The 13,317-nt window shown below is 48.3% G+C and overlaps 3 protein-coding genes and 1 pseudogene across 5 annotated transcripts; 1 reads left to right on the plus strand and 3 right to left on the minus strand.

Annotated features, from left to right (window-relative positions):
- Nucleotides 1-217: 217 nt before the first annotated feature.
- On the minus strand, nucleotides 218-2,376 carry LOC103969068 (anthocyanidin 3-O-glucosyltransferase 7-like). Its single transcript, XM_009382488.3, has 2 exons — nucleotides 1,666-2,376; nucleotides 218-1,141 (listed from the first exon to the last, which is right to left on the minus strand). Exons 1-2 carry the CDS (start codon nucleotides 2,168-2,170, stop codon nucleotides 279-281), a joined length of 1,368 nt encoding a protein of 455 aa, XP_009380763.2. The 5' UTR covers nucleotides 2,171-2,376; the 3' UTR covers nucleotides 218-278.
- A 151-nt stretch (nucleotides 2,377-2,527) lies between these two features.
- LOC103969873 (anthocyanidin 3-O-glucosyltransferase 7-like) lies at nucleotides 2,528-4,259 on the minus strand (annotated as a pseudogene).
- A 1,730-nt stretch (nucleotides 4,260-5,989) lies between these two features.
- Nucleotides 5,990-9,408, minus strand: LOC135596129 (uncharacterized). Of its 3 annotated transcripts, none has more exons than XR_010480811.1 (6): nucleotides 9,084-9,408; nucleotides 8,793-8,988; nucleotides 7,551-8,141; nucleotides 6,557-6,796; nucleotides 6,421-6,468; nucleotides 5,990-6,269 (listed from the first exon to the last, which is right to left on the minus strand). XR_010480811.1 is itself a non-coding variant. In XM_065087956.1 (5 exons), exons 1-4 carry the CDS (start codon nucleotides 9,236-9,238, stop codon nucleotides 6,605-6,607), a joined length of 1,134 nt encoding a protein of 377 aa, XP_064944028.1. In that variant the 5' UTR covers nucleotides 9,239-9,408; the 3' UTR covers nucleotides 5,990-6,240; nucleotides 6,557-6,604. The 3 variants fall into 3 exon arrangements, 1 of the variants encoding a protein (XP_064944028.1); XR_010480812.1 differs by having other exon boundaries at nucleotides 6,421-6,495; XM_065087956.1 differs by lacking the exon at nucleotides 6,421-6,468 and having other exon boundaries at nucleotides 5,990-6,240.
- A 634-nt stretch (nucleotides 9,409-10,042) lies between these two features.
- LOC135596130 (zinc finger protein CONSTANS-LIKE 3-like) lies at nucleotides 10,043-11,581 on the plus strand. The gene is made up of 3 exons (XM_065087957.1): nucleotides 10,043-10,780; nucleotides 10,868-11,207; nucleotides 11,320-11,581. The coding sequence occupies exons 1-2, from the start codon at nucleotides 10,151-10,153 to the stop codon at nucleotides 11,186-11,188; spliced, it is 951 nt and encodes a 316-aa protein (XP_064944029.1). The 5' UTR covers nucleotides 10,043-10,150; the 3' UTR covers nucleotides 11,189-11,207; nucleotides 11,320-11,581.
- Nucleotides 11,582-13,317: the final 1,736 nt, after the last annotated feature.

Below are 13,317 nucleotides of genomic sequence, written 5' to 3' on the forward strand. Positions count from 1 at the left end.
CGTGAAAAAGCACAAACAGGAAGTAAAGTGAGAAACAAATAATGACAGGGATCTTTTCGTAACAATGCGCTAAGCGTGCGCCTGTGTTTAATGACAGTGAGTACCGATCCCGATTTACTTATTTTCTGAGGGGCCTGAGAGTAATAAAGGAAACGTACGCACGTACGCTCTGCACGTACGTGTCTCCCATGTTTACGTAAATATTCCTGTGCCATGATTATAATATTATTAAATAATAATAATAATTATTATTATTATTGGCATCAGAGACACTGACATCAAACGAATTGCATCAGTCTCTTAAGGTTGACCGACGAACTCCCCTGAGGCTGCACTGCACGCGTCGTCATGGCCTTCAGCTCGCAAGCCATCGCCTTCATCCGCTTCCCTTCTTCACCCTTCAGCACAGTGCCCAAAGCCCTCGACACCCCTTCCTTCGTTATCGCTCCGCCTTCGAATTCGACTCCGATCTTCCACACGAGGGAGACGGACCTCGCGTTCATCCTTTGGTCCCCGAAGAAGGGGTGGCACACCATGGGGACGCCGGCCGTCATGGCCTCCAACACCGAGTTCCAGCCGCAGTGAGTCACGAACGCACCCACCGCCGCGTGGCGCAGGACGTCCAACTGCGGCGCCCAGCTGACCACGAGGCCCCTCTCCTTGGTCCGGTCTAAGAATCCCGGCGGCAGGAGCTCCCTCGCGTGGTCCTTGAGCGACCAGAGGAACGCCGCCCCGCTGGCCTCCAACCCCTCGGCCAGCGCGGCCAGCTCCGCCGGCTGGGGAGTCATGACCGAGCCGAAGCTGACGTAGGCCACGGTGGCTGGCGCGTGGCGGTCCAGCCAGGGGAGGCAGTGGTGCGTGTCCGGCGTGGGGCCGGCGGGAGGCACGAGGAGGTGGAGGGGGCCGATGTGGAGGTACTTGGAGAAGCTGGCGGAGAACTCGGCGTCGATGGTGCGGTCAAGGCCCTCGAAAGTGTTGACAAGGACGGCGGCGGCTTTGGCGACGCTTTGGCCCATGCGGTGGAGGAGGCAGGAGAACGGAGAGTCGAGCGGGCCGAAGACGATGCCCTCGGGGAGGTCACAGACTCGATGCGCGGAGAGGCCGGGAATGAAGTGGAGCTGCTCCTTGCTACGGGCGATGGCTACATGGAACAAGTTCAAATAGCATTAATGCATGAAAAATATGATATGCCATGCCAATTTAATCGATGATTATAGACATTAATCTCGTTCTAAATAAATATCGTCTTTGCATGGACTAAGAAGGCAAAAATACGAAGGTTGATACAGTAGGAAGGACAGCAGTGGCAATGGAGGTTGGTAAATCACTATAGAAAGGCCAACTCAAATAAATGCTAAGAAGCCAAACCTCCTTCTGGTGTTGTGAGCAACCTAATTGAGTGGCTACGAACTCCTCCACATAACCTAATTGATCTTTTTATATCACATGATAGAGCACATTGAATTTAATTCGAAGCGAAGAAATCTTGGTGTCATTTGGGTATCTGTCAGCTTTCTCATAAATGCTCAAAATTAGGTGACCATGGAAGGAAGACTTGCAAGTTCATACGACACTTTGGTAAGTGCAACCATGGCGTTTGCATCGGGATTGTCGACCCGCAAGCCTCTCTTGTACTTACCATCGAGGAGGACAAGGGTACTTTACCTCGTTCGCCAACCCCAATGGTGTCGCGGAGGAGATCGGTGTGGAAATGGGCGGAGAGAGACGCTGGGCCGCCCGTGTACAACGGGACCCAAGGCGCCCCCGCCGCCTCCGCTACCTCTCCCGCCATCCACAGGAAGGCGTCGCTCACCACGCAGCTCACCGCCGCCCCGCCCGCCCCCGCCACCGCGTCGTCCATCCCCGCCCGAAGGCTCCCCGGCATCGCGGCCAGGAACATCCCGATCTTCGCCTGCTCGCTCGCCGGAGGCGGCTCCGCGGAAGATTCGGGCGTTCCGTCGGCGATGGGGACGAGGCGGATGTTTCCGAGCCCCCGGGCTTGGGGGAGGGACGCGAGGGACCGGGCGGTGCTGAGGAAGGACAAGGCGGCACCCGGCGCCGCGGCGGCGATGGCGCGGGCGAGGGCAAAAAGCGGCGCGGCATGGGTGCCGAAGGGGAAGGCGACGAAGGCCACGTGAGGCTGGGCGGGGGAGCGGTGAACAGCGGTCATGGCGGCAGAGCGGAGCAGTCCGAAGGATCGCGAGTTAAGCGGTGGTGATGATTGCAGCTATGGGACAACGCGCGTATAAATACGAGAAAGCCAACGAACCTGTGGTGTCCATGAAAGCCGACGGTTAACCTCGTGATACCTTATAGTCGCAGGAAGGATCGCGTGCCACGTCACCTCCAAGCATCGAGTTCCACAAATCCCGCTGCCCAAATCTACCACCACATGCGTCGAGTACTCGCACATTAAACGGCTGCGGAGTGACGTGTGGAGGATCCGAACCCGCCAAAGTCACGAAAAAGAGTCAAACGGGTTCGGCGTTGACTGAAACCGGTTCCAACTAAAAAATCAAGCTCATACAGGTTCGGTCCAACTAAATCGCACGCTCTTTAGGTTCTCGATTTAGGTGGGTCACATGGTTGACTCCGTCAACACCAAAATCTTTGTTAGATCATCGACCAGAAATAAATGTTACTTAAACAGATCAAATAGAGAAACCAAACTCGATCCGAGTTTGTTTAGTTTATTATATTTTTAATACATTACATAACGTATATTATTGTTATTATTGTATCGTTCACGTTTACCGGCATCAGTGACACTGACGAAATGAACTGCATACGACTGTTAGAGTTGACCGACTAGGTTCCCCCGGGCTGCACTGCGAGCGTCGTCATGGCCTTCAGCTCGGCCGCCTTCGTCCTCATCCCCTTCCCTTCCTCGGCCTTCAACACTGTGTGCAAAGCCCTCGTCACCCCTTCCTTTGTCATCGCTCAGCCTTCGAATTCGACTCCGATCTTCCACACGAAGGAGACGGACCTCGCGTTCATGCTTTGGTCCCCGAAGAAGGGGCGGCGCACCATGGGGACACCGGCCGTGATGGTCTCCAACACCGAGTTCCAGCCGCAGTGGGTCGCGAACGCTCCCACCGCCGCGTGGCGCAGGACGTCCGATTGCAGCGCCCAGCTTACCACGAGGGACCCCGGCCCCCCCCCGGTTCGGTCTAAGAATTCCGGCGTCAGAAGCTCCTCGGCCAGCCCTTGAGCGACCAGAGGAACGCCGCCCGCTGACCTCCAACCCCTCCGCGAGCTTGGTCAGCTGGGAGGGCGGCAGGGTCACGACCGAACCGAAATTTACGTAGGCCACGGTGGCCGTCGCGGGGCGATCCAGCCAGGGGAGACAGTGGTTCGTGTCCCGCGTGGGGATGACGGGCGGTAAGAAAAGGTGGCGGGGGCCGATGGCAGGTAGTCGGCGAAGCTGGCGGCCAACTCGGCGTTGATGGCGGGGTCGAGGCCCTCGCAAATGTTGACGAGGCCGGCGGCAGCTTTGGAGACGTTTTGGGCCATGCGGTGGAGGAGGCACGAGAACGAGGAGTCGACGGGGCTGAAGACGATGCCCTCGGGGAGGTAGCAGACTCGATGAGCGGAGACGCCGGGAATGAAGTGGAGCTGCTGCTCCCGGCGGACGACGGCTACGTCAAGCAATGAAAGATACGAATAAGCTATTCTTATGTTTATGGGCATTGCATGCGTAATCGTGGCATAAGTTTGTGTCCATTGGGATTTTGTTGACCCTTAAATGTCATACATTCACGACATGCACGGCCATCCCAAGAAGGTGACGGAGAACATGGCACATACCTCGTTCCCTCACCTGGAGGACGTCGCGGAGCAAATTCAGTGTGTAAATTGGCGGCGAGCGAGGCCGGCCCCGTCCGTGTACAGCGGGACCCACGGCACCCCTGCTGCCTCCGCCACCTCCCCCGGCATCAACAGGAACGCGTCGCTCACCACACACCTCACCGCCGCGTCCAGCCCCCGTCAACAGCTTACCCGGCATTGCGACCAGGAACATCATGATCATCTCCCACTCCGACGCCACCGTGCCTTCTGGCATCCGGCGATGGGGACGAGATAAAGGTCAGGGAACTGCCCCTCAGGCCAGGGTAGAGCCGAGCAGCGATGGCACAGGCAAGAGCGAAAGCAGGGCAGTATGGTTGCGAAGGGAAAGGCGACAATGGCAAGTGAAGCTGAGCAGGGTAAAGCCGGAGACCATGGCGTGTGAAACGAGTGTAATAGCGTGGAGGACGCATGGAGGGAACTATGGGCAGTAGAGCAGCGGGTAAGCAAGTCATATATAGATAAGAAGAAGAAGACGATCCCTCGGTGGAGGAACTCACTTTTACCGATATCTCAAAGACAGGATGAAAGTTTTGCGAGGATGAGTTGCACATTCCTTTTGGACCCATTTTTGTCGTTAGGAGTGGTTAGGAATACAACAACCTATGGATGAGTCCACAGTAGTCTACCTACTACTGTACTAGACAGGATCAGCCTCAAGAAAACGCCAACAGCGTACATGATTGCCATTCACAGAAATAGTTGGGGAGGGGAATACAGAAGAACGTCTGCACACAACTATCCCGTTTCAGTGTCCAACAAAATGTCATCAGTACATGATTCATGCCTGCTGGTCACAAGATTCTTCTCCATAAGTTCATGTACCCTTCAAGAACATTTTGGTGAAACATATTCTTCCCAAAGGAGTAGGTGAATTATATGGCGCTCATGAACTACGCTTGGCCTTTGCAAGTTCCTCAACCTCAGACACATCTTATTTTGGATGGCCAACAGAAAACTACGGAATACAACCAACTAGGCTTTTGATAGGTTGGTCCCATCAGTCAACCCAAAAGACTGCATCGGACAGCATCTCACATGAGACTGCTTATGATTCATGCTAAATGGGGAGAGATTGCCTCTAGCAATGTGATTCAGTGGACTTAAGAAATGTAAAACTATGTTTGGTCGGTTGACCATTAGACCCAAAACAGTGGCATCTCATTCACTACTCCCACTCACTCTTTTTTTTTTGTGCCAAAAACTATATATATACACACACCTCGGAAGGCCTATTGATGTCTCTAAAATTTTGCTTATCATGTATATTTCCCCAAAACAAAAAAAAATTGCATAGTGCCATTTTAATTAATGTTCATTAAACACTTTAGATTAACTGTTAATTTATATTAATATCCTAGAAAAAACTCAGTGTAATACTAAGAACATTGGAGACATTCAAAGTTATTTTATATTGTTTTAACTCAAATAAATTAATTTAACCATATATTTAAGTGATAAACCTTTATTTAATTTTCTAAATCTGACCAAATTATTGTTTTTTATATATCAAGAACAAACCAGCCCCTCATATGTGGTTGCTACCAAAAGAAAAAGTGGGGGTAAAATTCCTGAAGCTTAGATAAAAAGATGAGACAGAATCTCTTCAAGAAGATAGTTACTGAGATTGGCCGGTCCAATCAAGAAAACCATGAAACAGATCTTGGATCGGATTGGTTCAATTATTGAATCAATTCTGATTCAAACATACATCAAACCATCTGATTCGGCCAGATTTTTATGTACATGGATAGCAGATTCGAGTCAAAGATCTAATAAGAGATGGCACTCGTTTGACTCTTTTTCGTGACGTTGGCGGGTTCGGATGGTGAGAATGGTCCGTGGTACATGCCTTGGTTTAAACCTCTAATAGGTCTATTTTGTCCACGGGAAAGGCTCTGAGGATTTCCCATATTAATCACTGAAAACTGGTGCAACTCAGTTTTTTTGTTACTTATTCTCGGTCAAATAACACTTGGCTAATGGAATAAATAAGGGAAAACAAATTTAAGGATGACATCTTAACGGATGTTCTGTGCTGAATTTATCATATTATGAAATAGGGATCCAAGGCAATAATAGTTCATCGGCTTAACAAGTATATTCGAAGAGTATAAACCATCAAATTAGCTAGTTCAGAGGATGACATGAATCACAAGTTGAATTTTCCATATAGTATAAGATTGGACTTCCATTAACAGTTTGCATGTAGGAATATATTGCAAAACTATAAGACAGATTAAGTAAAATAAGCAAAAGCATTCTTTGGTCAGGAAAATAGCACCTGGAACTGAAGACTGAAAAAGATAGGAGGCTTTGTGGCAGATCGATATCCATGGAGATGAAGCCACAATGTAGGCCATCGAAATAATGACCTGCATTCGGCTTGTTCACCTACATTTTAACCACAAAAGCACTATGACCTGCAAGACAATGAAGAAATCATCACTCGTATTGGCAATACAAATAAAAAGTAGGACCACCTTAAAAAGTAATTTTGCAAGCAACCAAAAGTCCTTGACACAACTTTGTTAAGCAGAAAGGACAGATTAGTATAGAGCAAAATATGCTCACCAGTAACCCAAGGCACAAAAATGGTATCCCATTGCTCAGGCTCCCAAACTCCATGCCAAATATTCCATCAACAAACTATAAGTTATTTTAGTGTTGGTATTGAAATGATGAAAGCGAGAAACACAGAGGTACTTACAAGCATACAGTACGATCACCATTTACATTATCAAGTTGCATCTATCACTCAAGTCCCATAATTGGGTCCATGGGTAGATACCGGCGGACCATATGAATATCTCCACTGACAACAGGCTGTACACTTGTCTTGCTTAGTGCTGTTCTCTAGGGTGCAAAATTTGCATGACCAGGTCTTAGATTTAGATCCAATAGCTTTCGGTTTTTGAGCTCCACAAGCTTTGCATATTAGTGCCAATGGCTGTAGAAATCCAAAGTTATTTTGCAAAAGTCCACGATATAGATGAAATAAAAAACGAGTTAGTTTCCGCACATACATCCATATTTTTATATATAGGAGAAATATTTGAGAATAAACAATCATGTTCAAACTAAGCGAGAAGAGAAAGGGAAGATATACTTTTGTAAATGGTTGTTAGGAGCAAAAGAACGTCATTTGCATAAATAAAGTGATCCATAAACTAGGTAGCTGGTAAAGAATAGATTCCTTGAGTTATTTAATATCCCACCAATTGTGTGGTGATTGAATAAAATGTGGAAGATTAAACCGAAAATATGGTCTAAGATGATTAATAATAGAAGAAAAACTTCTAAACAACTTGACTCACTCTCTCATTTGAAATTCAATAGTTATGATGTACAACTCATCTCTCCTTTGAACTTTAATAGTTATGAAATACAAGTAGTCAAAAAATACAAATCTCATGAATTAACATGTATTTAGCAAAGCATATATTTCAAATCCATTAACATCTTTTAGTTACTATTACTATGTTAACAGCCAGAAGGTGGTACGTGGTTACAAAAAACAAATGGCTACAAAATGCCACTCTCGATGAATCACATACGGAAAGAGCAAGAATCCATGAGTTATCCCATGTTGCAGATTGACATAATATAATTTCAGTTCTGCTTGTAAAGAAAAATCAGCAAAATGATCAAAATGCAAGTTACAAACGGTGACTATAGTTTAGTTGATAAAGCATAAGCCTTACTTGATTGAATAGAGTGCATAAGCTGCATTCCCAAATTGCTTGATCTTCACCACCATCTTTTGGGTAATGGAATGTCGATCCACCAGCTACTGGTGCCCCACCAGAAAAGCAATCAGTTGTAGACTCATGGTTCTTGCACTTAGAGTGGGAGCTACTCCCAACCTTATCTATATTACTAGGACCCCTCAGTACAAAGTCCTCCCCTCGTACCCCATCATCAGAAGTTCTTGATGAATCACCTTGTTCTGTAGACGAAGGATACTTAGAGATTCCGCAGATACTTTCTACTGCACCAGTGGGTTCATCTGACACAGACCCACACCATATATCATCATACATCCTTCTCTCTGCAGCCATAGCAGCAGCTTGTATTGGACTAAGTGCATCCATAATTTCAGTGTTTCCCCCTAATCTTTTAGGTCCAGATGGTAGCAAAGCTCCAACACGAGCCCGTTTTGCTGCAGCAGCAACTGCAGCCTGCCGAAGGGATGATACTGGTGGTTGGTTAGAGAAGCCACCTAAGCGTCTTCCAGGGGCATCAAATCCCTGCCCAGTTCCAGTTATTCCCTTTGCAACCAGTTCTTCACATTCCTGCATCAGTTGATAAAAGCCAGTTCCACAAATACATCATGAAAAATGCAAAAATCATGTGCTTGAATTAACAAAATCATGCTCAGGTTCTATTAGTCATCATCAATCACTGTTACTACACACCTCACACAAGCATCCTATAAAGAAGCAACTAGATAATAGCATAATACAATAAAATAAACCAGGGATAGAAAGATGGGAAGGCCAAAAGTGCATGCTATAAGAGAGATCAAAACTTTCACATTCCAATTCAAATCAATAAAAATTATGTAAAAGAGCTTCAGAAACTAGGACCAGATGAACAAACTAACCAAAATAAGCAGAGATAAGTAAAAGGAACAAAGACTGTAACATTGGACAATCAAAATGCAATCATGACTGATTAAATCAGTGACTCATATTATCACGTAACATGCATAATTCTTACTCCACAAAAGCTAATGTATGTCGAAGGAAGAATCAGAACACCAACTTTTATTGTAATGTCCGTTGAATAAAACCTTCACTAGACAAAGGAGTAAACAAGCTTCCAACTCTGTTTGTTTTTCAAGTAATTATACCGGTCATCGGTTCTGTGATTCGGTGAACATATTATGAAGTACAACATTGACACAAAAAAAGAGAAACAAATTGGGAAACAGAAGGAATTACCTTGCGCAACTCATCCCAGAGTTTGTAGAAAGCGGCATTGTGGGGGCCGTGCTCGATGTGGCAGAGCTCGTGGAGCATCGTGTCGAGGACCTGCTCGAAGGGGAAGAAATCCCAATCCCTGTTGGGCCTCCTCAGGCGAAGCTTCACCTGGGTGCCGCCCCCAACATTTAACCCCAAAAGAGCCGGATTGGCTGGGCTGCACCAATCCCCAAAGAGGATCGATCATTCCATGCGTAAGACGAGGAAGAGAGAAAAGAAGAAGCGAAGGAAGAACAAGGGGATCGACAATACCAGAACTCCGATAGGAGCTTGACCTTCCAATTGCGCCGGCGCATGATGGGCTGGACCTGCTTGGCGATGCGATCGAGGAGGCGGCGTGCCTCTTCCTCGCCGGGCTTCTTGAGGGCTTTGATCTCCCAGACCTTGTTAAGATCGTGAAGATTCATGGCCAAAAGGACCGGGAAACCCTAACCCTGGATCGATGCGGAAGCAAGCGATGCGAGAGAGGAACAGAGGAGAGAGGGGTAGGTGCGGAGCGATTCGAAGGGAAACGAGCGCGAGTTTGAGAGATCGGAAGGGGAAAGGGTTCGGTCGGCCTTGCGTCGCAAGCCGCAGCCGTATTATTACATAAGGCTACGATTTAAGAAACGACTAAAAGACGTGGAAGTGTGGTTGAAGCCGTGAGTTGAATCAGGACTCGAGTTTTTGAACAGCCAAAAAGAAATCCTTCTTTTATTGGTCAGCGACCAGTGGAGCCCACGGGTGAGCCAGTGGGTCGATGTGTTCGGGACGGGAATTAGTTACATGGATCGGACTACCATGGAAAAATTCAGTTACTGAATCACCCGTGAAACGTGCCAGGGGAACCCACCTTGAAATATCATGGTGTCGATGTCCGACGTTGACGTCGCGTGTCACCGGGTACAATTGGCCGGTGATGGGGCTGTCACGACTAGCTGACCAATCCAAGTGCAACTAATCGACGCTGGGCCCCACTGTCGCTTACTAAGTAGCGCCCTTCTTGTCTCGTCCATATATTTTATTAATATTAATTTTGGATAATTTATTCTACGCTACCAGAAAGTCATAGAAACAAATGGCAGAAGATACGCAACGTGTTCGACTCTGATTGGCTACGTTTCCCATCCGTGGGCCCCAAACAGGATAGAGCGCCGGCCAATGGGAAATTAGGAAGATCTTAAAACCCCATTAAATAAATACATAAATAAACCAATCAATCTGAAAGAACCGAAGGTTGTGAGGGAGAGAGGGAGAGAGAGAGATAGAGGGAGCGAGGGAGAGGCGAGGGCGTGCTCTGTGTGTGTGTGTGTGTGTGTCTGAGAGAGAGAGAGAGATCCATGAAGAGGGAAGAGGTCGAGGAGAAGAAGGGGGGCGCGTACCTGAGCGTGGCGTCGAAACCTTGTGACTCGTGCCGCGTGTCGGCCGCCCTCCTCTACTGCCGCGCCGATGCTGCCTACCTCTGCCGCGGGTGCGACGCGCGCGTGCACGGCGCCAACGGCCTGGCCTCCCGCCACGAGCGCGCCTGGCTGTGCGAGGTCTGCGAGCATGTCCCCGCCGTCGTCACCTGCAAGGCCGACGCCGCCGTCCTATGCGCCGACTGTGACGCCGACATCCACTCCGCCAACCCCCTCGCTCGCCGCCACGAGCGCATCCCCCTGCTTCCCTTCCTCGGCCCTGCCCCCAAGCCCCCTGCCACCGGACGCGTAGGCAGCGGCGACGACGACGAGACGGACGCCGAGGCCGCCTCATCCCTCCTCCCCCAAGAGGGCCCGGTGCTCCGATCGGCCGCGGAGTTCTTCTTCTCCGACGCTGATGCTTACCTGGATCTCGACTACGGCTCGTCGATGGACGAGATGAAGACCGTCGTGGGAGCAGACCAGCCGTTCTTCCTGGCACCCGGTGGTGAATATTTCGATCTCAATATCGCCGGATGCAAACAAGAAGCCGATCATTCCTTATGCCACAGCGTATTCTCCACACCATCAATCCACGTCGAGCTAAAAAAAGCGCCACCGCAACGTGTTCTCACAGCTTTGCTTCGTGGGACGGTGCAGGTGTCGTCGTCGGAGGCAGCCGTGGTGCCGGACGTGTCGCAGCCATCGGCGGTGGGGATGCCGTGTGATCCGGCGGCAGCACGGTTGGACCGGGAGGCACGGCTGATGCGATACAGGGAGAAGCGGAAGAGCCGGAGGTTCGAGAAGACGATAAGGTACGCGTCGAGGAAGGCCTACGCGGAGGCCCGGCCAAGGATCAAGGGGCGGTTCGCGAAGCGGACGGAGGTGGAGGCGGAGGTCGGCCGGATCTACTCATCGGCGGCGGAGGCAGTGGCGGCCCTCATGGCGGATGACGACTACGGCGTTGTGCCATCATTCTGAAGCCTCTCATATCTTCCAGGTAGCATCCAAAATACAGGGGATGTATTGATATCCTAATTAATGCACTTTACATAAGATTTGGTGTTATGATTCGGATCCGAAACTGATGGATTTTAGCACGATTTTTGTAGGGAGCAAAGCGGGAAAACGTAGGCTGATACAGAAAGAACGCATGCATGCATGCATGCAAGCAACGTGGAGGAAGGAGCGAATGGTTGGATGAGACTGCACGCCTGCCTTTGGTACTGTGTATTATTGAATGAATATGAACATTATTGTGGAATCCATGTTGTGACTGTAAAATTTGTAGTGAATCGTACAAACTGTATCTATCAAGTAGATTGTGATCTTAAGCTATTAGTTGGAGGATATATGATGACCATGAAGAATCTATATCTTGCTCATCAAACTAATTGGAGGATATATCATTCAGCAAATCCACACCAGTATATGGTAACTAGTGACCGAGTTTTAAGATGCGATGAGGTAATCCAAAAACTTCAGCTATTAGTATAAAAAGGTCCAATGTATACATACTTTAACATTCCTTCATGTCTCATGAGAAAGCTAGTTAGGCATGACGTCTAAATGGGACTCAAATTTTTGATGCAAGTCCGAATGGATAATGGGTGCTCAACACATTAAAAAATGGATAGATATAAGATTCACATGCTTTGATGCAATCTCATCGACAGGCTGAATCCTTTCGAGGAGCTGAAGTGGTCACGAACTATAGTTGTAACCATGATTTTGAATATCAATATGTATCAATGTATCGAACAGAGCTCGATACGATACGTATCGATATATATCATCGGTACATTAGGACATACCGATAGTATACTCTAAAACCTTAAAAATATCTTCACATATCACGTTAGGGCGCACCAATCGATATGCCTTGATAACAATTGAAATCTGGAATGATACCGAACGGTACGCCTCGATACCGATCAAAACACTAGCACTATCTGGTAGAGGACAATCCGTGAATTGATATCTTCTCAGACCGATACGTACCGTCTGTATCAAATATTACAAATTGAAATTAAGAATCCTGATTATAACTATTTTTAGATAGTACACGTTGAAGCCTCTCCTTACTGATAAAAGAACATAGTTCTAAATCACCTACTCAGTGGTGTAGACAATATAGTGTGTTAGTGAACAAAAGTACCATGATAGATGAGTCAGCATGGTTAGGTCCACGGATCGATGTCGGGAGCTTCTTACGGAGTGAGTAGGATGATGAGGTGGCCATGCCCTTAAGAAGGAATGCTGGTCGGTGTTTGTCGGGATCCAGGCCGGCTCACTGCTTTCCCTTGTGCAACGGAAGGTATCTCTTGGGTTGAGATGCTCGCCGCTCGGGGGTGGCCGTTTCGGAGCGACTCGGGCAAGAGTCAGGCTGTCGGAGTCAATTGGGCTCTCGTGAGGGGGTCTTGATCATCGTTCTTTGGTCTGCCGACTTGGGTTCCGTTTATGGCGGGTCACATCTCTCCGTCTCCGAGATGGATGGCAGCGCGTCCTCGTACACTGGATGATAATTCCCAAGTTGAGACGCTCGTTGGTCGTGGGTGGCCGCTTTCCTGCAAGATAGCCTTCGTTGGGTGCTTCCCGACTTTGGCCCCTCCGACAAGCAAGTTAGTGGTATGTTTTTATCTCGATTTTTTCTCCCCTTAGCCGAGTGTCGGATAGGGGTTTTTATACTATCGCGCGAGGATTGGTTGCGTCTCGGTTCGGTGCGACCGCTAACTTTTGTGGGATGGGACGGCTTCTCTGACGAGTTGGCGTCTTTGGGGATGCTTAAGCAGCGTCAAACGACACCGTCCTTAGCTCTTGGGATGGTCATGTCGTATAGTGTCTCGGTACGGAACCCGACTTGGTGTGCATCACGGGGTTTTGATGGCGTATGACGTCAGATTTTGACGTTGGTTGGGACATGGTGTGATGTCGATGGTGACTCATCCGGGAAACAAAATATGCCTTATCATGGTGTCAGAAATCTAGAAATGATAAGTTGGAATCAATGCCGAGAGGATAGTTTTATATAGTAAGAATTAAAAATAGTTAGATTAGACATATTACAAATGATTGCTATCAATGTTAGGATATATTTATTAATATGTGAG

The sequence above is a fragment of the Musa acuminata genome, chromosome BXJ1-10 (assembly GCF_036884655.1).
Source record: "Musa acuminata AAA Group cultivar baxijiao chromosome BXJ1-10, Cavendish_Baxijiao_AAA, whole genome shotgun sequence".
In the NCBI taxonomy this organism is placed as follows: domain Eukaryota; kingdom Viridiplantae; phylum Streptophyta; class Magnoliopsida; order Zingiberales; family Musaceae; genus Musa; species Musa acuminata.